This window comes from Galeopterus variegatus, unplaced genomic scaffold (genome assembly GCF_000696425.1).
Source record: "Galeopterus variegatus unplaced genomic scaffold, G_variegatus-3.0.2 Scaffold850, whole genome shotgun sequence".
NCBI classification, from domain to species: domain Eukaryota; kingdom Metazoa; phylum Chordata; class Mammalia; order Dermoptera; family Cynocephalidae; genus Galeopterus; species Galeopterus variegatus.
In genome coordinates, this window is record NW_007726961.1 from 299,712 (window position 1) to 322,811 (window position 23,100).

The 23,100-nt window shown below is 34.8% G+C and overlaps 1 protein-coding gene across 1 annotated transcript in view; it reads left to right on the forward strand.

Moving 5' to 3' along the window:
• Positions 1–23,100, forward strand: part of CEP350 (centrosomal protein 350kDa) — a 133,975-nt gene that overhangs the window by 73,578 nt on the left and 37,297 nt on the right. The window contains exons 25-29 of the mRNA XM_008572941.1: positions 410–556; positions 3,532–3,689; positions 11,442–11,641; positions 19,263–19,474; positions 21,383–21,527. Coding sequence (XP_008571163.1) covers positions 410–556; positions 3,532–3,689; positions 11,442–11,641; positions 19,263–19,474; positions 21,383–21,527 — 862 coding nt within the window. The remainder of the gene's footprint in view (positions 1–409; positions 557–3,531; positions 3,690–11,441; positions 11,642–19,262; positions 19,475–21,382; positions 21,528–23,100) is intronic.

Sequence of the window (23,100 nt, forward strand, 5' to 3'; positions counted from 1 at the left end):
TTTTTGAGAGCAATTTTTAGAACTGTTTTAAAGGCCATAAAATGATTCATTATCTTTGACTTGTTTATCCTATTTACAGGCATCTCTCCTAAAAAACTTGTTCATAGTATGAAACAATTAGAGGCATTAAAGCATCATTTTGGATAGTGAAAAATTATAAGGTTGTCAGTCTATTATAATTATTTAAATTAATGGATCATGTTAAATTATTTTAGAGTGATGGAATTATGTATGACTTTTTTTTCTCCTTTACTACTTTAAAATTTTGCAGTGTTATTACTTTTATCTTGAAATACTATATTTATTTTTAATATATGTGATGATTGGATTTTCTTTTTTACTTTTTTCTTTTTACTTTGGACTTGTCTCCTCCAAATCTCAATCCCTCTCCTAACTCTTTAAACCTTAGGCAGAAATAAAACGTCTTCAAGAAGCCAATAAGGCAGCTCGAAAGGAAAGACAACTTATTCTTAAACAGCAGGAGGAGATAGAAAGGATCCGACAGACCACCATAAAACTGCAGGAGAGGTTGAAGTCTGCAGGGGAAAATAAATTGGTAAATTACATGAAATTATTATTAGTTTGTTTTCTGTCTCATGTTAACTTGCTAATACCTAACCCTGCCTCATGTTCTCTTATGATGGTTATGTTCATTCAAGCAGTATGATACAGTACTGAACTATGATAAAGTTCTAACTGTAATGAGAATTTTAAATTTTTTCCCATGGAATATTCAAGTTTTGAAAGGGAAACATGATTCTCATATTAGTTTAAAGTGTTTTCTACTTATAAACTAAATTGCAACAGAGATCTTTTCTCTTAGCAATCCAGATATATTCCTCAGAATTCATAGAAGAGACTCTTTTGCTCTTTATATGATACTTATTTCAGCTCTCCAATTTTAATATGATGATGCAAGATTCGAAGGACATATTCAGACAGAAACAAAATTTGGACCTATTCTAAGGTACTGTAAAATGTCAGTGTAGTGTTGGAAAACCCAGACTGTATAGCAGTATAATTTTTAAAAATCCCTAAAATTTCCGCTTTTATTTTTAAAGTGCACTTTAATTTTTGAAACAATCAAACTTATAGGAAAATTTTAAACACAGTACATAGAATTCTGGTTTCCTGAGTCATAAGTTGCCAACAAGTTAATACTAATACATTACTATCATTTAATCTACAGATTCTGTATTTCTCCAGTTGTCACAATAATGTCTTTATTGCAAAAGCAAGTTCAAAATTACATATTGCATTGAGTTTTCATGTCTCTTTAGTCTCCTTCAGCCTGGAGAGGTTTCTTGACTCTCATGACCACGATACATTAGATGATTGCATGCCAATTATTTTATAGAATGTTTCTCAATTTGGGTTTGTCTGATGCTTCCTCATGATAAGATTCTGGTTTTGCATCTTTGGCAGGAGTATCAGGGAAGTGATGCTGTGTTCGTCTCATTGCATTAGATCAGGTGGTACATGATTTTGATTGATCCCATTACCGATGATGTTGACTTGATCATTTGATTAAGGTGGTATCTCCCAGACTTACTGTAAAGTTACCCTCTTTCCCTTTGTAATTAATAAGTTCTTTGATAAGTCTTTTGAGACTACATGAGTATCCTGTTCTTCATCGAACTTAAATTTATTCTATTACATATATCAGTATTAACTCATGGATACCTGTTTTACTCAGAGTTACAAAATGTTATTATCCTTATTTATTTGATGCTCACTATGTCTCAAATTGGGCCAGTAAGAGTCCCTTCACGCAGGTTTCTGTATCCTTTTGATATGTCCCATTAATCTTCAGCACTTCCAAGCTTTCTGGAACAATAAGATGTTTTGGGGTCATTTTGTACTTTCCCTTCCGAGCCTTAGAATCAGCTGTTTCTCCAAGGAGGAAAGTTATTTTGAAACCAAAATCTGGTAATAGGCTTGCTCATTGTTGTTCAGGTTTTGCTCCTCCTAAGCAACAAATGTAGGGAATATATAAGTATATGTAGATGTAGATAAACACATACATTTTACATGTATGTTTATATATATATATATATAAAATCATGAGTTTATACTGATACCTCCAATTCCAGTCCATCACCACAAGGTTTATTCTAGTTTTCTGTTTGGTTACTCCCTTCTCTGACAGATAACCGGTAAACAATTTCCTTGATATAGTTAATGATTTGATCATTCCCCCTATGTAACCTATCTCCCATAACCACTACCACCTTCTTACCATGTGCATATTCTCACTCCACTTGGGTTCTGATTCACTATGGTGGGCTATTCCTCATTCCCTCACCCCTTCTCTATACCTTCCTTACCCTCTTTGGACTCTGACACCTATGCCAGGAATTTCTCTGTGATAATGCCACCTCACTGTGTTTGGGCTTGTGACTTCATGTGTTGGACCACTTCCATGTGGACATCCTCATTGCCTCACTTGTGCTCTGCCTGACACATAGGCTGCCCTCTTGCATCAGATGCCCTCTGCAACCCACTCAGATTCTGACATCCCACACTTGGCCCCCTGTCTCCCTTCACCCCCGCATGGACTCCTGCCTTGTTCTGCTCCATCTAATGACTTTAAGACTGAATTGTTCAGGAAGAGGAAAGAGAAGGGCTCTGTTTTGTTTGTATTTTTCACAAAATGAAAACAGTCACTACTGTCCTACCCATCTTCCTGAAAATTTGTGAGAATAAATGACTATTTGTGGGGAAGACATACTAATCATTTAAAGTTTTACTTTTTGCTCATCAGAAATAATGTATTGATTAAACCAGTAGTTCCTAAATGTTTTCATTATAAACTTTTTTAATTTGTGAAAATATTGTTTTTCATAAGGGATATTTAAAGAAAAAAAAATCCATCCCCCAATATGATTAAAATAAGTTATATGTCTTCTGTTCAGTCTTTGCGTCCATGCATATATGTTTAATACAGTTACAGTGTCTAATTTTCTATTTCCTTTTTTTTTTTTTTTTGGGTTTTTTTGTTAGCTGGCTCTTATGGAGATTGGAACCCTTGACCTTGGTGTTAGAACACCCAGTGTCTAATTTTCTATTTCCTTTTTTTTTTTTGGGGGGTTTTTTTGTTAGCTGGCTCTTATGGAGATTGGAACCCTTGACCTTGGTGTTAGAACACCATGCTCTCACCAACTGAGCTAACTGGCCAGCTGTTTTATATTTCTTTTGAGGGACAACTTTAAAAAATCAGAGAGGGCATTTAGATGCTAATTACTATGGCAAAAGTTTTTTGGATTTCTTATGTCTTTTTAAAAAAATTATTACATGTTGTGTGTGTCTGTTTCTGTCTCTCCATATGTATACTTATGATGGTAAAAATATACATAACATAAAATTTACTATTTTAACCATTTTTAAGTGTGTAATATATTTTTGTCCCTTAAGTGTAGTATCTTAATTTCAACTACTACTACAAACATTTTTCTGAGGATAAAATTAATTTTGAATTGACAGTGCTTAAGATCACTTCAAGATTAAAGTTTTGCTCCTTTTTGTTTATAGGACTCTCACGGTGATGATGATACAAAGGATAATAAGGGAACTGGTCCTGGTCCAGCTGACTTGGAGACCCGCAGTCCTTCTCCCATTTCCATCTCCAGCAGTGAAACTAGCAGCATTATGCAGAAACTGAAGAAAATGAGAAGCCGCATGGATGAAAAGTAATTAATTTTTATAAATATCTTCTGTTTAGTTACATTAAAAGTAGTAGAAACAAATAATATTTTTAATATACATTACATTAGATTGAGACAAGAAAATATGGATTCAGTAGCAGTTTAGCAGAATTATTAGATCAACCTAGAAGTCAATTGACAGTGGATCTTAATTATAAAACAATTTTTCTCATTTTAATATAGACAGGTTTCTTATGAAAAAAAAACCAAAAAAGTATTTGCACTTGTACCCGTGACAATACTTTATTCTATCTTTTTTTAAAAGAAGGGACATGTCTGCCAACTTGGGGGGAGCAACTAATAGTATATCCTGACATGTCTTCCTGAGGCTCTCTGGCAGCTCACAGGCTTATACAAATAGAAGAGTGAAATTTTAAACTTGTGAGTAGGTAGAGTTGCTCAGTTGAAACCATAAAGTCTGAAAGTATACTGGGATATTGAATGATTTGGCAGTCTAACATTCTAAAACATTTCTGAGAATTATTTTTTAAAGACCCTTTTAAAGAAAGCTACTTCTACTTAGATGTAGCTCAGTTGTACATCAGCTGTGGCCATATAAAATGACATTTATGTGAAAGTTAACTCTTTTGGGTATACATTTAGTTAAACACGGTTGTAAATTAGCTGCCTGTGGACTCTATCTTTGCCTCTGTAACCTCTACCCCATATCTAGCTTCCTTGAAACCCATTAAATATGAAAAAGAGATCCATTAGAAATTTTTGTTGACTGCTATTTTAAGTTAACAGTTTGAATTACAGATTAAACTTAGGTTGTATCTTGATATCCCTTGGCAGTGTACCACACATCACTGAGTTTAGTAACACTCTATATATGACACCAACCAATGATTTAATTAGTTTTGGAGCAGTCAAGCAGTTGTAAATAAAACCCTTACTTCCTATAGGTGCAGTTATACATACATTGACACTTCATTGCAAGAAAGTCACTTCATAACTTAAAAATATCTAAATTGATTATGAAAATAAGTTATTATGAAAAATAAATGCAAAATTTTAAAATTAAAAATATAAGGGGTGAAACCAAATATTTATACATATGTGAATATTCCTTTTGGATGATTTCCATGGGATAGATTAATTAAGGCTTCTTTAAATAGGAATCTACTGAAATTTAGACAAAAGATGCTTTCTTCCTTTCCTGATCAAATTTTCCACTAGCCTATATAGGCATGCTCTGTTGCTGCAAGGATCTTTGAATTCAAAATTAGAATAATCTCTTATAAATTTTCATCACTGATTTGACATTTTATATTTGTCGCCAAATGTCTGAATGGTAAATGTTGAGGGGAAGACAGTTTCAGGGAAGAGAGTTTCATTAATCCCTTGGTCTTTCATTTCAATAAGATCTTCATTGCCAGCCTTTATGAATGATGTTCTAGTAATTTAAGCACATTTGTAGAAGAAACTGCTATTTCTAATCTATAATGTCAGTTTCTGTGGTGCTTACTTCAGGTTTGGTTAAAGCTGTAAAAATCTTAAATAACAAAATTCAAGGTTAGATTTATTAACTTTGTCCCAAGTTTTGCTAATTATTTTTATAGACTCCAAAATATTAATCACCTAGAATCTTTGTATTACTGCTCTGCCTTCTCTTGTCAACTGCTTCAGTAGACTTTTGAGAAGTTTGTCAAGGAGAACAGGCCTTGAAGCTTTCAGTGACTTCTTGATTTGTTGTTTCAAGGAATGCAATTGTGTTTGTAGTAGAAATTGGGGGTAAGAGCAGTGGCAGCAAAGAAATGTTTTGGTGATGGTGCTGAAATTTGAGGATGAGCTATAATATTTTTCAAAATTAGTGATGCATTAAAAAGGAAGATTATTGTTATGCACTGTATTTTGATCTCTGAAACAAAGTAATGTCAACACTAGCTTTTAAATACATTTATATCACCAAAGCTTTAGAATTAGATCTCCTTCAATGATGTTGGAGCATCAGCTCAATAAAGATTAGTTTTGTAGTCATTTACTACACAGTAGGCACCTAACAACAAAATCATTGGAAACTTTGCTACTTTGTGACCAGGCATTATTATTTGTTCCATGTATTTGGGAAGTCAGTCAGTCCTATTTTATTAATATAAGACACTTGTCAAAGAGTAGTCAACCTTCTCAATAAGTTTAGCTAACTTTTGGGGGAACTTTTTCATTTTATGTCGTTGTTTATCATTAACCCTCTAAACTCTGATTTTATGGCAGATATTTTTCTGCAGTGATCATATCATTCTTGGCAACAGTGAAAGGTTTCCTTCTTCAATGTTTCACTGAGACAACAATGCCTTTGTTAAAATTTTTATTTGTTATATATGGCTTTTCTTGACCTCTTTATTGAGTTGACATTTTATAAATAACTTCCATTTCTCAGGATAGTGAAAAGCAAAAAACAAATTCAAAATGTGAAAGACATGATTAGTAATGAAAACATGTTTGCCAAAGACATGCAGTAGATGTAAACCACAGACCAAATAGCCCTCAGTCTTTTTGATTTTATTGGTAAATGAAATCTGAGTTTTGTTTTTATACAATATAAATGGTTGCCTATAATTATAAGACAGATACTCATGAAAAAAACACCATGCATGGACTCTTTCTGTTGTTTTGCCAATTCCACTTTAGGAGAATTGTGTACTGAACAAATGAAACACTGGAAGACTGGTGTTTATCTTTAAGTGTTGCATTACTTAAAATAGGACACTGTATTTTTTCTTTCACTTGTTAACAGTAGCTTGTTCTTCCATATTATTTGTTAATTATACACTTACATCCTCAGCAATATTGTATTGAGTAATGTGTGAATGCGCTAGGTTCTGAGGGATACAAAGACAAATAAAACGTAAGCCCTGCTCTCGAAGAGCTCATAGTCTGGGTGGGAAAAGAATGAGTGGCGGGTTCATTTAGAGAAGTAGATATAAACTGCTTCTGAACCAAGGAAGTTCAAAAGAGAAAGAAATTTTTTACTGACAGGGAGTATATCAAGGAAATTTTCAGTAAGCAGGTAAATATTTTATGACATTGATCTGTCTAAAAGTATTATGGTATTGAAATCTTCACCGTTAATCTGTAGAGTTTTAAGGATTTTCAAGGGAAGACTTTTGATATTATATTAAAGAAGACATCTCAATTAGAATTATTTTAAATAGCTTAATACATATCGTCACCTTAAATTAAATATAATTTTGTTAGGAAATGTTCTAGAGTAGCTGAATAAATTCTGATAGTCTGGTATTGTGTTTTTATTTTCTACAGTTCCTACCTCAGGAATAATGTATTGTGTATTTTGTTTATTTAAGTAACGCAAATTATTGGACAATTTTAAGTAATGGAATAGATTTTGGCGTAGGAAAAAAAACCCTAAAATGCATTTTCTTTTAGGTCAGTACTATCAATATCTTCATTTTATCCCCCTGTTTGAATATTATTAAAGATGTTTACGGACTCGATAGAATTAATTCATTTGAAAATTTGAAGCATTGTGTTCCATTTTTACCATAACAATATAGAATTAAATAATTATAATTGGGAAGTAATTCTAAAATGATTTAAGGTATTAAGTTTTTGTTTGTTTTGTATAGTATCTTTCAGAATCAAAGGATTTTAGACCTAGAAGTTTCATATCAAATTTATTTTGTTTTTTCAAATTATAATACGATTTTATAATCTGTTCAAACACAGTCCACTATTTTAGCTTATTGGGGGGAAAAAAGTTCCCATTTATGTCACATTTTCTAGCAGTGTATTGAGGTATAAAAAAAAGTGGGAGGTACTTGAGTAGAGAAAGAATCATAAAATGTTAGCACTAGACTAGCTCTTAGGAAAGTCATCTGGTATAGTTCTTTGTTTTACTTGGAGAAATAGAGGCCCACAGCTATCGAGTAACTTGCTTCAAGTCCCACACACAGCAGAATAGCAGAGCTAGAACTAGAGCCCTCCTCTCTGGACTTCATCCAGTTTAACTTAAAGTTGAATTAAGTTAGCATAGCTGCTTTCAACTTCATAGTTTTTTTAAAAAACTGCATTGATGACTGCAGAAACCAATCCTTCTAAAGAGTATTTGTTGGACCTGGAAAAGAGCTAGACGGCGTATTACTGGAGTTGAATAGCTACACAGCACAAGTTTAGGGTGTGAAAGTGTGACTTTAAAAGCAAATTAATTATTCATTAATTCCTTAAATTCAATCAGCATAGGAATATAATGATTCCCCTACTAGATTAATTCTATTATATATCTAATCTTAGTCCAGTGTTCTGTTACCATCAGAGGCCTTGTTGGGGATATGCCTTGACATCAACCATAAAAGATATTACAGGTTGATTGTCCCTTATCCAAAATTCTTGTAACCAGAAGTGATTTCTATTTCAGATTTTTTCAAAGTTTGGATTCTTTCAGATTTGGAATATTTGCAGAATTTATACCAGTTGAGCATCCTTAATTCAAAAATCTGAAATCCATTATGCTCTCATGAGCATTTCCTTTGGGTGTCATATCAGCACTAAAAAAAGTTTCAGATTTTGGAGCATGTCAGATTTCAGGTTATTGTATTGGAGATGATCAACCTGTATGATAGCATTTTCTATTAGTAGGCATTTATGTCTCCATTATTCACAAATTTTGTTTATTTCTTTCCTGTGCAGCATCTTGAAGGATTGTTAACTCTAGTGTGAAGTACTGCTCTTTTATCTCAACTTTGTTCAGCTTTTAAAGGGCACTTTTTAGTTCTAAAGTGTATTTATATTAAATAAGGAACATATGTTCTGAGAAGAAATTCTAACTTTAATAGATTAAGTTAAGCTTTTCTTACATTATTTCCTAAACTATTTTATTTTCTATTAGCCATTTGCTTTTTTCCCCTATTTCTAAAGTAGAGCTTTTGAATATGCTTAATGTTTATAAATGAAAAATAAATGTCAGTTCTTGTTCTAATAGAGGGAATTACTGTTTTCCATATTGGCCTGGACAAAAAATTTAAATTGTATATTTTTCAATTGATTTCACATTTCAATATTATTTTACTTTTTGTACTAGGTCATGCCTGCATTTAGCAGTTATACACTTAAGAGGGTGGGTGATATTTGAATGTTATTAGTAGGTTTTTTCAAATAATAATCTTTTGCCAAGTACATTTGTTTTTGCATAATATTTTGAGAATTGGCATAAAAATAAGTTTATTGTACATTCATAAAGAATGGCAAGGAAGATTGCAGCGTCTTACTGAAATTTGGCAAAAATATTTTTCCTTGAACTTCAGTGCAGAAAGTCAGGGCAATCCAGATATGAGAGAGAGAGAGAGAGAGAGTGTGTGTGTGTGTGTAAGTGTGTAAGTAAATGAAGGGGAGATGAAATACTAAGTTATATGTGGAGAAACAGACATTAAAATAGTCTGTTATCTAAAGATACTTGTAGGCAAGATAATATATACTTTTTAGAATCCAAATGAGTGGCTGGATTTATACCTAGATTTTCTCACTTCTATGACATACTGAGATTAGTCCTTGCCCTTCCAAGGCAAAAAATGTTGCCTTGATCTACAAGTTATTGTTGTATGCATGTGAACAGGAGCATGCTCTGTCAAAGAGAACTAACCTTTCCAAACTATTGCTAGCCTTATTTATCCCCTCATATATATGTGTGTATATATGTATATAATGATCTATTTACTATTACAAAGAAGAAAAATTTGTGGGGTTTTTTTCCTACTTTTATAACTTTAACATGTGGAATTTTCTTCTTATCTTTAACCTTATGATTCAGCCGTCCACAGCATTTTTTTTTTAACTGACAATATTTGCTGGAAATAGCTCACTTTATTCTTAATTATGCATCCTGATATTTTATGGAATAGGTATTGCATTTTAATATTATTTAAGTGAGCCTTTTTTTTTAGATATAAAGCAAGTTATCTCTAATAGGTTCTGTTAGCAGTAAGTTTTATATTGTAGAGGTGAACAAGGTATTTTTCTGTAAATTGATTTACTAAGTTATAATTTTCAAGCTAGATCATGATGGTAAGGTTAAGTAAGGCATATATAGTGCTTTTTAATTTAATTTCTAGCTTAAAATACATGACAAGGTACAGATATAAAAATCACTTGCTCAGGATTATATGTGTACATAGAGTTGCCAATATAGTAGATTCATGGCCATAATTGTTGTATTTTTTGTTAAAGCTTATTTGAAAACTTATTTAGCCCCACACTATGCCTCTCATTACTTTACTCATAAACAAATTTAACTGAAAATGTAGATGATGGTTAAGCAGCATTTGAGATGAAAGGCATGTTTATTCAGAAATCATTGGTAAGATCTATAAAAGTACATGTTTCTTTATGTCACGCAGAGTATAACACTTGCTTTAACTGAGTACCTTATAATGTTATGCAGGAAACATACTGAAAGTTCTTCACTCAGCTCTTATGCTTTCCCTTTCTCATTCTTTCTGCCTCTTGATCTCTTGGTTTTAAAATCTTCCTCCTTATTTTGTAGACACTGCTCTCCTGTTCACTACTTCTTCTCTGTCTTTACGTCTCATCACTGGGCCTCTCTCAGTGTCTGTTTTCCCAACCTTCATCCCAAATTCCAGCTGTATATCTACAACCAGTTGGTCAGGTAACTTTGCACCTTTTTCAGTGCACTCTTTGATAGAGCATGCTCTGTTCTTTTTGTTTGTTTTGTTTGCTTTCTCTCTCTCTCTCTCTTTTTTTTTTTTTAACAGCCTGGAGGCCTCTTATCAAATGTTCCATAGATTTTACCCTTTTGTTTCCACATTAATTTGACATGATGATTGTTCAAGAAGTGGACTGACAGTTTTTCTTGTGCTCTTTATTAAGTGTTTGTTGGATGGGTGAATGTATTTTTGTTGGTTAGCTACCACTATAGATCTGACACCAGTACTATGAGCATCCCACTTTCTATTTAGCTGTTGCATCTACATTTGAAGACAGTTTATTAGCTGTTCTAAACTAATCAAATAATTTTTCCTAATCAGTAATTTCTTCTAATCCTTTGGGCCTAAAATATAATTGGCTACTTAAGTTCAGAGATCAGGTTAAATTGAGAAATTTGAGGCATTTATGCCTCCTTTACTCAACTAAATAGTTAATGTTTCTATGCATGAGAGATCTGACTGTGGTGCTCATTGTTCTCTCCAGGAAAAAAAAAAAAGATTTGTCACCTGACATTGCATCTCTTAGATAATGGGAGCCAAACTCACTAGACCTGAAGCAAAGCCATACAGAATTTGAAAATAAAAGTAAAAAGGGATGTGAACATGTTTTTTGTTTGCTTGCTTGTTTGGGGGCTTTGGGATTTGGTTTTTGTTGTTCTTTTTGTCTTTGTTTTTTTGGATTTTGTGTGTTTTCTGGTCTGAGCCTTAAGAATAAATTCCTCACATCTCCTGCTATGAAAAAGAATCACCTGTGAAAAATGAATATGTAAGTTAAGTGTTAACATTATCAGTCATGGTTGTCCAGATACTCTGAAGATTCTTTTTCCTGAATTTACCACTGTTTTTTTTTTATTTGCTAATCTTACAAACCATTATAAGTAAAATGTAAATTCTCTCATTTTATGAATAAGTTGACTTGATTTCAAAGCTTCTATGAGAGGAGTAGTGTGAATGTTCTGTTTTTGCACAACTTGTTGATAAGGGAATGAGTGATAGAGCTCTCAAAGTGATTTCTGCCTTTAAGTTTGTTCTCTTACTGTTCTTCATGGTGTGACCATAGGTTTCTGACAAAGAGAGAGCAAAAACTCATGCAACGGCGACAACATGCAGAGGAACTCCTAGAGTGGAAGCGACGTTTAGATGCAGAAGAAGCAGAAATTCGTCAAATGGAAAAACAAGCTTTGGCTGCCTGGGACAAAGAATTAATAAAACCCAAAACTCCTAAGAAAGAACTGGAGGACCAGAAAACAGAACAGAAAGGTAATAAATACTAACTCATTACAGACTACAAACTAAAGCCTAACATAATTGAAAGATTTATTTCATTACTTTTAAAAATGTGAATGATTAAGGGTGAAAAAAGTGATACAGCTACAAATGCTGAAGAAATTGGAAAGGTAAGAAACTATTGTGAATAACTTAATGCCAATACAAACTTGAAGACTTAAAAGAAACGGATAAATTAATTTTAAAAATACTACTTACTGGGCCGGCCCGGTGGCGCACTGCTACAGTAAGCCGCTTGGGAGCGCGGTGGTGCTCCCGCCGAGGGTTCGGATCCCACATACAGACCGGTTCCTGCTCACTGGCTGAGTGAGGTGCGGGCGCAACACCGAGGGTTGCGATCCCGTTGCCGGTCCTGGTCCGGTACGGACGCGACACTGAGGGTTGCGATCCGTTGCCGGACACGAAAAAAGACAAAAAAAAAATACTACTTACTGGGCCGGCCCGGTGGCACACTGGAGAGTGCGCCGCTTGGGAGCACGGTGGCGCTCCCACCGAGGGTTCGGATCCCATGTGGAGACCGGTTCCCGCTCACTGGCTGAGCGTGGTGCGGGCGCAACACCGAGGGTTGCGATCCTGTTACCGGTCAGTAAAAAAGACAAAAAGGAAAAAAAAAATACTACTTACTAAAGCTTTCTCAATAAGAAAGAAAGAATCTTCCTGGTTCTTTGACCATTATAGAAATTTTATCCCCGTGGCTAAACAAAGACCTCCTTTGGTTTCACCAATATCCTAGACATTCAAGGGGGAAAACCAGTCTTATAATTCTTTACTTTTCCATAGAATAGAAAAAGAGGCATTTCTCAACTCATTTTATGAGGCAAGTGTACTACTTTGATATTAAATTCATGAAAGGATGATACCAAAAAGGAAAAGGCCAGTCTTCCTGATCCTAAATAAAATATTAGCACACCAAGTCCAACTATATATACAAATCTAATGCTTCATGATCAAGTGGGGTTTAGCCCACATTAAAAAATTGATAACGTGGTTAATTGTCTTAAACAGATTAAAGGAGAAAAATTGCATGATCATCTCAGTGGATTCAGAAAAGGCATTTGATAAAATTTAAAAAGCATTTGTGATAAAACAAATAAACCTCAGATCAAAATAGCTATAGAAAGGAACTTTCTTTACCAGATAAAGGATATATATTAACAAAAACAAAAAACCAAACCTATAAAAGATATCATACTTAATGATAAAACATAGAAAGCTTTCCCATTGAATTTAGAAATATGACAAAGATGCTTATTTTCACCTCTTCTATTCAGTATTGTATGGAGATCCTAGGTGGTTCATGAAGGCTAGAAAAAGAATTAAAAGCCATAAGGAGTCAGAGGAAGAAGCAAAATTCTCTTTATTTACAGTCAATAAACTATGCCCATAGAAAATGCATAATTAATAAGTGAGTGTAGCAGGGTTGCTGGTTATAAAGTTCACAAACAATACTCAATTGCATGGTGCACCATTTTTACATAAATGACTGACTGACAAACTACAGTTATTCACACTTGGGTATTTTGAAAACAGTTTTTCAAAAATAATGAAGTGACCATGACTCTTTGAGGAAAACAGCTGATAGTATTTATTGTTGATGCTTTCAGGTGAAAATGAGGATTTTAGAAATGCTATTTCCCCACCATGACTTTGACAGCTTCCAATACTTAAAAGACTTTTCTGATATGAGGGGTGGTGGTCTTAATCAGATGGTGTTTTTATATTGTGTAATGAAATATGTCAACATCTGGAGGATCTTCACAACTCAGTGAGCCAGTATTTTGCAAATGACCAATGATAATTGACAAAATCATACATGAGTAAAAGATTCATTCAAAGTACAAGGTAAACCAATGGATTTTTTTTTTTTTTTTTTTTTTTTAAAGAACCAAAACAACCTATTGCCACAAATTAAAAACAGAAGCAGATATGAAAATCCAGCTTTTCGTAAGCCAGACACTAAAGAGATGTTAAAACGCAAAACAATTCCTCTCCTTTTACAAAACTTTTTTGGAAAAATGCTGTTATTTTAAATTTTTTAAAATGCTGTTTATGTTCACATGTAGTAGGTTTATCACTGTTTTTAAAAAATAAATTAACATCAAAAAATTGTTCAGTTTTAATTTCTAATGTGGTAAATATTGATGCATATAACCATATCTGTAACCACATAAATTAAGGCTCTTTGGGGTCCTCTGTAATTTTTAAGAGTGTAGAGTGGTCCTGGCCAAAAATGTTTGTGTGGGTTTTGACCCATCTGAGGCACATGAAATGGGTTGCAGTCAGCATTCTCTAAAGTTGAAATAGCATAGAAAATATCAAGGATAAATTCTGTGGTTATGGTCTGTAAGCCATTGCTGCCAAGTACTCTCAGATAGATAGAGAAATAGATATAGATATCTGCATATAGATATGTACATGTATACCTGTATATCTGTAGCTAGCTATACTAGGAGATATATAGGACATTGTTCATAGTGGCAATATTTGAAACAGCAAAAAAAAAAAAAACCACCAACAACAAAAAACACCCCCATGTCTGTCAATAGGAGAATAGATAAATGAGCTGTGGTATGTTTACATATCATGCTCAGTGAAAATGAAAAAATTGCAGCTATACAAATTAACTTACAAGAATCACAAAATGGATCACAGAAGACTTCAAGTGGTTTCATTCCTTTTACAGAAAATTCAAAAGCCTACAAAATTAAGTTAAAGTAAGTATTATTATCTAGCTATACGTGTCAAGTGGTACATAAAATACCAATGACACAGTAATCACAGTTCATTTGTAGTCCTCTTTTCCTCAATAGTATTTTTTGTTTGTTCATCAGAGGCTTACTCCTATGTCAGCTTTCTCATTCTCATCCTGTAGCCTCAACACCCTGCTACGTAAAGAATTCTTCCTCCTGAGGAGAAATTTAAGTGGTCTGGAAAAGAGACTCATTATTCTGGTGGTTTGGGACTCAAATTTTTAGGTTTCAGGGTGGTCTGTAATAGAAGAAGAAAACATTTCTGACTTTAGCTGAAAGGTAAATCAAGACTAGCTTTCATTGTTTAAGCCTCTGTTTATTAGGAACTGTTGGTCTACTTAACTGTGTAAAGTGTTATTGGGTAAATTTGATAAAGCAAAGGCAATTTCAATGCAATTTTTAATCTCATCACATATAGCTTATGAATAGCTTAACTACTTAATAAGGTAAAGTGATATAAACAAAAGACAAAATTCAAGGTAGCAAAGGCAATTTCAATGCAATTTTTAATCTCATCACATATACCTTATGAATAGCTTAACTACTTAATAAGGTAAAGTGATATAAACAAAAGACAAAATTCAAGGAAAAAAAAAACATTATAATGAAATAAATGACAGTGTACCCATTAAGCACATTGTTGCAATAGCTGAACCTAACTCTAACTAAGTAAAAATGTAATTTATTAAAGGACATTCAGTGGTTCACAAAGTTTGGGGGATGGCTGAAAACTAAGCTCCATACTTAGATTCTGGAAATGGTACCTAAAACCACACTACAGAACTGGGCTGAAGAATAAAACCATTCCAGCTGCTACTCAGCAGAGCCATAAAGAAAATTGATATTGTTAACATTTCCCCACTAATGCCACTTCTGTACCATGGACTCAACCTTGCAGCCACTGAAAAATCCACTGTCAATACCAGGAGACACCTAAAGTAGATTCTGCAGGGGGCCTTCTTCCCCAGGTTACTGACTTCCAAAATGAAGTCTTCTACAGGGAAATCAGAATGGAGACAACTAAATTCAGTGTCCATGTCCTAGCATCAAGGAAGGCTGGGAATTACATTTTCTGGGTCCTAGCTTAGGTGACAAGTTACTCTTGAGGCAAGAAATTTATCAAAAAGCAGTAGGGGAATAAAAATGTGCTCAGGTTCCAGGAAACATGACAGATGTCCACTATAAGCGGGAGTTTAAGCCATGTACCTTTCTTTTATAGAGTATTATAAAATATTATTCAGGAAAGAAAAACTCTCAGGTTTTTTTTTTAAGTCTACAGATGCAGTGACTTCCATCTTTTCCCACGAAAACGAAAAAGAAGCTACTTTTGTTTCCAGACTTGAAATGTAAAATATAAGTTCTTTCATGGTAGATATTATTAGGTTATAGGTTAAAGAAATAATTTAGTGTTTACTATATGCTAGTAGTTGTGTAACAGTATACAATAGGTATGCAATAGTAAGAACTACACATTGAAAAGTCTACTTTCAGTTTGAAGATTATACCTGCTGTACTGCTGCTCAGACCCCCACAATGTCAAAATCTATCTGGACTTTGTTAAGCTCAATTTTCCACATATTAAATTTGTTAGAGTCTACCCACATTATCCAGTAGAAATTTCTGTCATATGGAAATGTTTTTAATCTGTGCCATTCGATATAGTAACACTAGCTACATGTTTTTTTGAGCACCTGAATTTGTCTACCACAACTGAAGAACTGAATTTTTAAATTTAATTTTAATTGCTGTTTAAGTAGCCACATGTAGCTAATGGCTACCATATTGGATGGCACATGCAGATTATACATTTTACAAAGTTTTGATTTTTTTTCTTATTTTGTTCTGTGTCACATTATATAAAACATATTTAAAACGAAATGCTGAAGATTGGTGATATTGTCCATATTTCTTTAAAAGTGTCCCAGTATTGCCAGAATCCTATTAACATATAACTCTGTCTTCACATACATTTTTTTTATTATCAAAAAAAACAGAAGAGAAATGGTATTGGGAGGATGTGGAAAAATTGGAACCCTTGTGCAGGTAGAAATGTAAAATGATTGAAGCTTCTGTGGAAACAATATGGCAGTTCCCGCCAATATTAAAGATGGAATTACCAGGCGATCCAGTAATTCCACTATCTGGGTATACAGTCATCCCTCGGTATTCATGAGGGAGTGGTTGCAGGACCTACTTGGATACCAAAATCCACAGATGTTCAAGTCCCGTATATGAAATGGTCTAATATTTGCATATAACCTCTGCACATCCTCCCGTATACTATATTTTGTTTTGTTCCATTTTGGTGGCTGAATGGTATGGCAATCCATGCTGTGTACTTTAAATCATCTCTAGATTAGTTATAACACCTAAGAACAATGTAAGTGCTATGTAACTTGTTATACTGTATTTTAAAATTTTGTATTATTTATTTATTATTTATATTTTTGAACTGTGGTTGGTTGAATTCATGGATGTGGAATCCATGGATAAGGAGGGCTGATTATATACCCACAAGAATTGAAATTAGGGTCTCAAAGAGATATTTGTACACCCATGTTTATAGCAACAGTATTCACAGTAGCCAAAAGGTAAAAGCAACCTAAGTGCTAACCAACATGAATGGGTAAGCAAAACATACAATGGAATATTATTCAGCCATAAAAGGAAGGAAATTCTGACATGCATTACAACATGGATGTAACTTGAAGTCATGCTAAGTGAAATAAGCCAGTTTCAAGAGGACAAATACTGGCCCATGGCTCACTCGGAAGAATGCGGTGCTGATGACACCAAGGCCGTGGGTTCAGATCCTATATAGGGGTGGCCGGTTCGCTCACTTGGGAGAGTGTGGTGCTGACAAGAGGACAAATACTATATGATTCCACTTACATGTGGTACCTAGAGTAGTCAGATTCATAGAGACAGAAAGTAGAATGGTGGTTGCCAGGGGTTGCAGGGAGGGAGGGTGGGGAGTTGTTTAATGGTTATAGAGTTTCAGTTTGAGAAGATGGAAAAGTTCTGGAGATAGATGGTGGTGAGGTTGCAAAATGGTGTGAGTGTACTTAATGCCACCGAATATTTAAAAATGGTTAAGATGGCAAATTTTATATTATGCATATTTTACTACAATTTTATTTTTTTTACTACAATTTTTAAAAATTAATCTAAAAAAAAGTCAGGGAGTATAGGAAAGACATACATGCACCAACCAGACTTGACCACATTAGTTTACCTTTGAGGTGTGGAAATTGGGCAGGTGAAAGTGGTTGGCGATGAATATGTGAAGTAGTCACTTTACATTTTTCTGTGCCTCTTGAAGTTGTTGTTTGCTTTTTACTACCATTCTTTTACTATTTTTAAAATTTTTTAAATAAGGGAAAAGGCAAAAAATGAAGTCTTCCACAGAGACATCTTGTTGGAGAATCTTTGGTGGTTATCTCTCTGGAGATAGTAGTACAGGTGACTTTAATTTTCTTCTTCACAGTTTTTATGTTTTTTGAATTTTTTAAATGTGTATGTTACTGTCATTAAACAAACAAAAAAAATCTTTGAGTATAAAGCAGAGATGTAAAGGGTTCTATTTCCTACTAGCTAAAAATTAAAACATTTTTAAGACCATTTTCAATTTTACCCACATTGTCTTCTTCTTTTTTTTTTTTTTTTTTTTAAAAAGATGACCGGTAAGGGGATCTCAACCCTTGGCTTGGTGTTGTCAGCACCACGCTCAGCCAGTGAGCAAACCGGCCATCCCTATATAGGATCCGAACCCGTGGCCTTGGTGTTATCAGCACTGCACTCTACCGAGTGAGCCACGGGCCGGCCCACCCCCACATTGTCTTCTAATAGATGAATATCCTTGATGGTTTTTAGAATTCTTTAATTCAACCATTCCAGTTATGTTACACATGCACAATATAAAAATTTGCTTTTAAAATTTCTTAATGCAGTACTTTTAAATGCCATGTCACCTTTGTTTATTAATGTAAAACATTATTTGGGGTATATGTTTTTCTTGTGTTAAATAAAATTTGTTTTAAGATTTCAGGTCCAGAAGGATATTAATTTACAGACCATAAAAATCTTAAGTGGTATTTTATTTCTTACAGTTTTGGAGGCTGGGAGGTCCAAAGTTGAAGGGCGTATCTGGTGAGGCCTTCTTCCTAGTGGGAACTCTGTACAGAGGACTCTATACAAGGGACTCTGTACAGAATCCCCAGGCACTGCAGGGTATCACATGGTGAGGGGGGAGAGACCACGTTTTAAGGTGCTTCTTCCTCTCCTTATAAAGTTGCTAGTGCAACTCCCATGATAACCCATTCATCCGTTAACCCATTAATCCACGAATGGACTAATCCATTCATGAGAGCATAGCCCTCATGGTCCAGTCACCTCTTAATGGCCCTACCTTTCAAATACCATATTGGGGATTTTGCTCCAACATGAGCTTGGTGGGGGACATTCAAACATCACAGATAGAAACCTAGGAGTGGAAATGCTAGGTCATAGAATATCTACATGTTTCCATATTTTCCAAGGTGGTTGGACCAGTTCCCGTTCCTAAAGGAATATATGAGAGTCATAATTGCTGTTCATCCTTACAAATTCTTAGATTGTCAGTCACTATCATTGCCAATTATATGTGGTAGATGCCTTCTCTTGGTTGGCATGAGCCAAAATTCTTAATTAGACTAAGAAACTTTATAGTAAATGTTAAGTGACATGATAAGTTATATCTAAATACAACTAGTGATATTATGCTAAAAGCAACTGTAAAATGTAACCATTTAATTTTTCCATTGACCAAGATTATGTATTTTTTCTTGTTTTCACCCTCTTTCTAGAAATAGCAAGTGAAGAGGAATCCCCAGTACCTTCCTACTCTCATCTAAACAGTGAAAGCTCTATTCCAGAAGAATTAGGCAGCCCCGCTGTTGAGTATATACCAACTCAGTCTATAGTGCAAGAGCAGCCAGGGAGTCCAGATCACAGTATACTTACTGAAGAAATGGTTTTTTCACAGGAACTAGAATCTTCTACCTCTCCTAGTAAACATGTAAGTTAATGTATATTTATATCTTAAAGGTTCTCTAGAAAATGCCTAAAAGGTATATTATTAACAGATACGTTATTGCTGTTGATGAGAGAATTGACTGTCATCCATACTTGTAACATACCAGATATAATGTTTGAATAGAAATAAAGCTTTTCATTGACTCCTGTAGATTTATAAATCCTATAGATTTTTTATATATATGAGTTATTTCTTTAGTGGCAGTTATAAAATTATATGCTGTCTAGTCTGTTAATATTGAGAGGATAGGAATTTCTAAAGTCTTTAATAAAGATAATTTCTGGAAACAACACAAGTTCTTTCTGAAATCTGTGTTTTGTCATACAGCAGAAACAATATGATCTTAAACCATACCAGAGTGTCTTTCCTATAGCTTAGTTAACAACTATTCTATATGAGAGTAATGGTCATTAATTGAATTTCAGCATTTCCAGCATTGTCCTTAATTCTGTACTTCATAGGAAAAAACTGTTAAAAACTCAAGATAAGAAACTTAACTTTTAAAAAACATTTTGATTTTATAAACTGTATCGAGGAATTAGCATGACAATATTAAATATTTAGTGAACACAGACATTGTTAAACCCTCTTTAAGTTTAAAAAAAAATCCACCTAATTTCAGAATGGAATATCCTTTGTTAGAGTCTTCATTTTATTGTGGATGTGAAGAATTAACTGCATTTCCCCTATTGAAGAAATCAGTCAGATTCATATGTGTTACAGCACCTAAAAGATTTGAAGGAAAAACATTTTTTGTGCAATGAAGAGCCTATTGTTCCAAGTTATGTTGAAAATATTTCAATGTACTTTTGGACATATTTGAAGGCAGTTATTTGATTATAAAAGGCATCTAGTTAAATTATCATGTTATCGATTTCTTATTTTTTCTATGATAATAACAGGCTTGTTGTTTAGATAATTTACTTGTAGCATAATTCGTACTTTCTAGGAATTTACAACCAAACTGTGCATTTTGATGCAATCTCATTATTTTATGAATTCCTATAAATTGGTTAGATTCTATCTAGCATTATTGAGGTTCAGGATAGCCACAGACAAATTGAATATGAAAAATTAGTTTTTTTCTCAGAAGAAAATATATCAAGAAAATCAAAATTACTGTGTCTCAGAGTGTTTTTTATAGTAAAAGTTAATATTTATTGAGTGCTTACTTTCCATGTGCCAGGTAGTAGCTAAATGCCTTACATGGATTATCTCATTTTGTCCTTACAACAATCCTAAAGTAGCTTACTCTTCTAATCCCCACTCTGAACGTTATCAAGATAGGAAACTTGCCCAAAGTCACAGGGATAGGAAGTGATTATAGCTAGGAATCATATCACACATTCTCACTTCCATTTGATGTCAGGGTAGAAATTTTTTCTTTTGTAATTATCTCTTGTGGGCAGTCTTCTTATGCTCTAATTTCTTCTTGCTTTCCTCTCTCTCTCCCTCCCTTCCTTCCTCCAATAAAATTAGTACATATTTAGTATTCTTAAAATTAAAAGAATAAGGGGGATAAATATCACTGACACAGTAGTCAATCCTATTTTATCATAAACCTTTTTAAAAGCATGCTTTTATTACTTTTTTCTGTTTTTTTTTTTTTTAAATTGAGGTCTTTTATATAATTTGTGAATGTTTTCACTTTTTATGTCTTACAGTATTTAAACTCTTTGTAAATGTTATCTTTAATTGGCTAGTATCTCAAATTTTAAATGGAAAAAATTGAGGTCTTTTATATAATTTGTGAATGTTTTCACTTTTTATGTCATAGAGTATTTAAACTCTTTGTAAATGTTATCTTTAATTGGCTAGTATCTCAAATTTTAAATGGAATTTTACAACTGTATCACAAAACAGTTCCCATTTGGTTTTCTGTTTGAATAGTCACCTGCCAAAAGCTGCACATCTGTGTCAAAGCAGGAATCTAGCAAAGGAAGTCATAGGACTGGAGGACGATGTCGTCTGCCAATCAGGTCCCATCAACGCTATTATAGTTGGTCAGATGAGTCATTATCTATGACACAGTCAGGTAAGACTAATAATGAGGAGTGTGTTTTCTTTGTACTATATTTAAATTCCTCTTTAATAAGCTTTGTCTAACCATATGCTAGTACACTGTAATACTTTGTTGCATTTGTAAAGGCTTTTTTCGTGCTGAGATTAAATCGCATACGTCTTTGCTTTTCATTGATAATTATATCCCTGATTTCACAAAACATGACAAGCTGTTCTAATATGTTAATGGACAGCCATTAATACATGAAACATTTGTTGAATTTTTTTTCTTTTTTTAGTCATTCTAAATTTAATTTTTTCAAATTTATTTATTGAATCAAAATCGATTATACTTATTTTGGGGGTTGAACATTGAGACATGTTGATCAAATCAATATTACTAGCATATATATTGTTACAAATCGTAATTATTCTTTATGCCCCTTGTCCAATCTCTCCTCTTCCCCCATTCCCTCCCCCTACCCCCTGTAATTACCCTAGATTTCTTCTCTCCTTCTGAAAGAATAATGGTTACTCTGTTACTTTGTTGCCTAGATGATCTCTCCACTGCTGAGAGATGTGATCAGGTCCACCAATATTATCACAGAGCAGATGCTTCTTCTGTCACTCTGAAATGGGCTTTGTGGAAAGACACATCCTCTTCTTTTCTTTGTCTCTGCTGGTGACTCTTCTTGTGTGAATGCACTCCAGTGGTTGGCAGACCATCTGTGTGGTGGTTGAGGTGTCTAGTCGCTTTTGCAGCAGCTATGGTTATTGTAGAGGCTGCAGTGGGCCACCTACTTGGAGGTGCTGTTTTTGGTATGCTCCTTGGCACTGGCAGTATGCCTGGTTGTGGGGTGTGTCTGATCCCTTTCTCCATGCCTCTGGTCCCTGGACAGGCCCCAAGGCACTGGTGCCATGTGCCTGGTTGTGGGAGGTGTGTCCAGTCCTCTTCTCCATGCCTCGGGTCACCAGGTGAGACCCAAGGAACTGGCTCCATGTGCCTGGTTGGGGGCGGGGGGGTCCAGTCCCCTCTCCATGCCTCAGGTCACCAGGCGAGACCCAAGGAGCTGGCTCCGTGTGCCTGGTTGGGGGAGGGGGGGGTCCAGTCCCCTTCTCCATGCCCCAGGTCCCTGGGTGGGCCCTGAGGCACTGGTGTGGTGTGCCTGGTTGTGGGAGGGCGGTCCAGCCCCCTTTTCCATGCCCCGGGTCCCTGGGCGGGCCCTGAGGTGCTGGCATAGTGCACCTGGTTGTGGGAGAGAGATCTGGTCCCCTTCTCCATGCCTCAGGTCACTGGGCAGGCCACAAGGCGCTGGCTTGGTATGCCTGATGTGGGAGAGAGGTCCAGTTCCCTTCTCCATGCCTTGTGTCCCCGGGCGGGCTCCAAGGTGCTGTCTAGGTGTGCCTGGTTGTGGGAGGGGGGTCCAGTCCCCTTCTCTGTGCCTTGGGTCCCCAGGCTGGCCCCAAGGCGCTGGCACAGTTTGCCTAGAAGTGGGAGTGCGGTCCGGTCCCTGGATCTAAGGCTCCAGTTCCCAGGCAGGCCCCAAGGCACTGGTGGTGTGGCTGGGCCAGAACTAATTTTTTGTCCTTTGCTTCTAACATGGGGA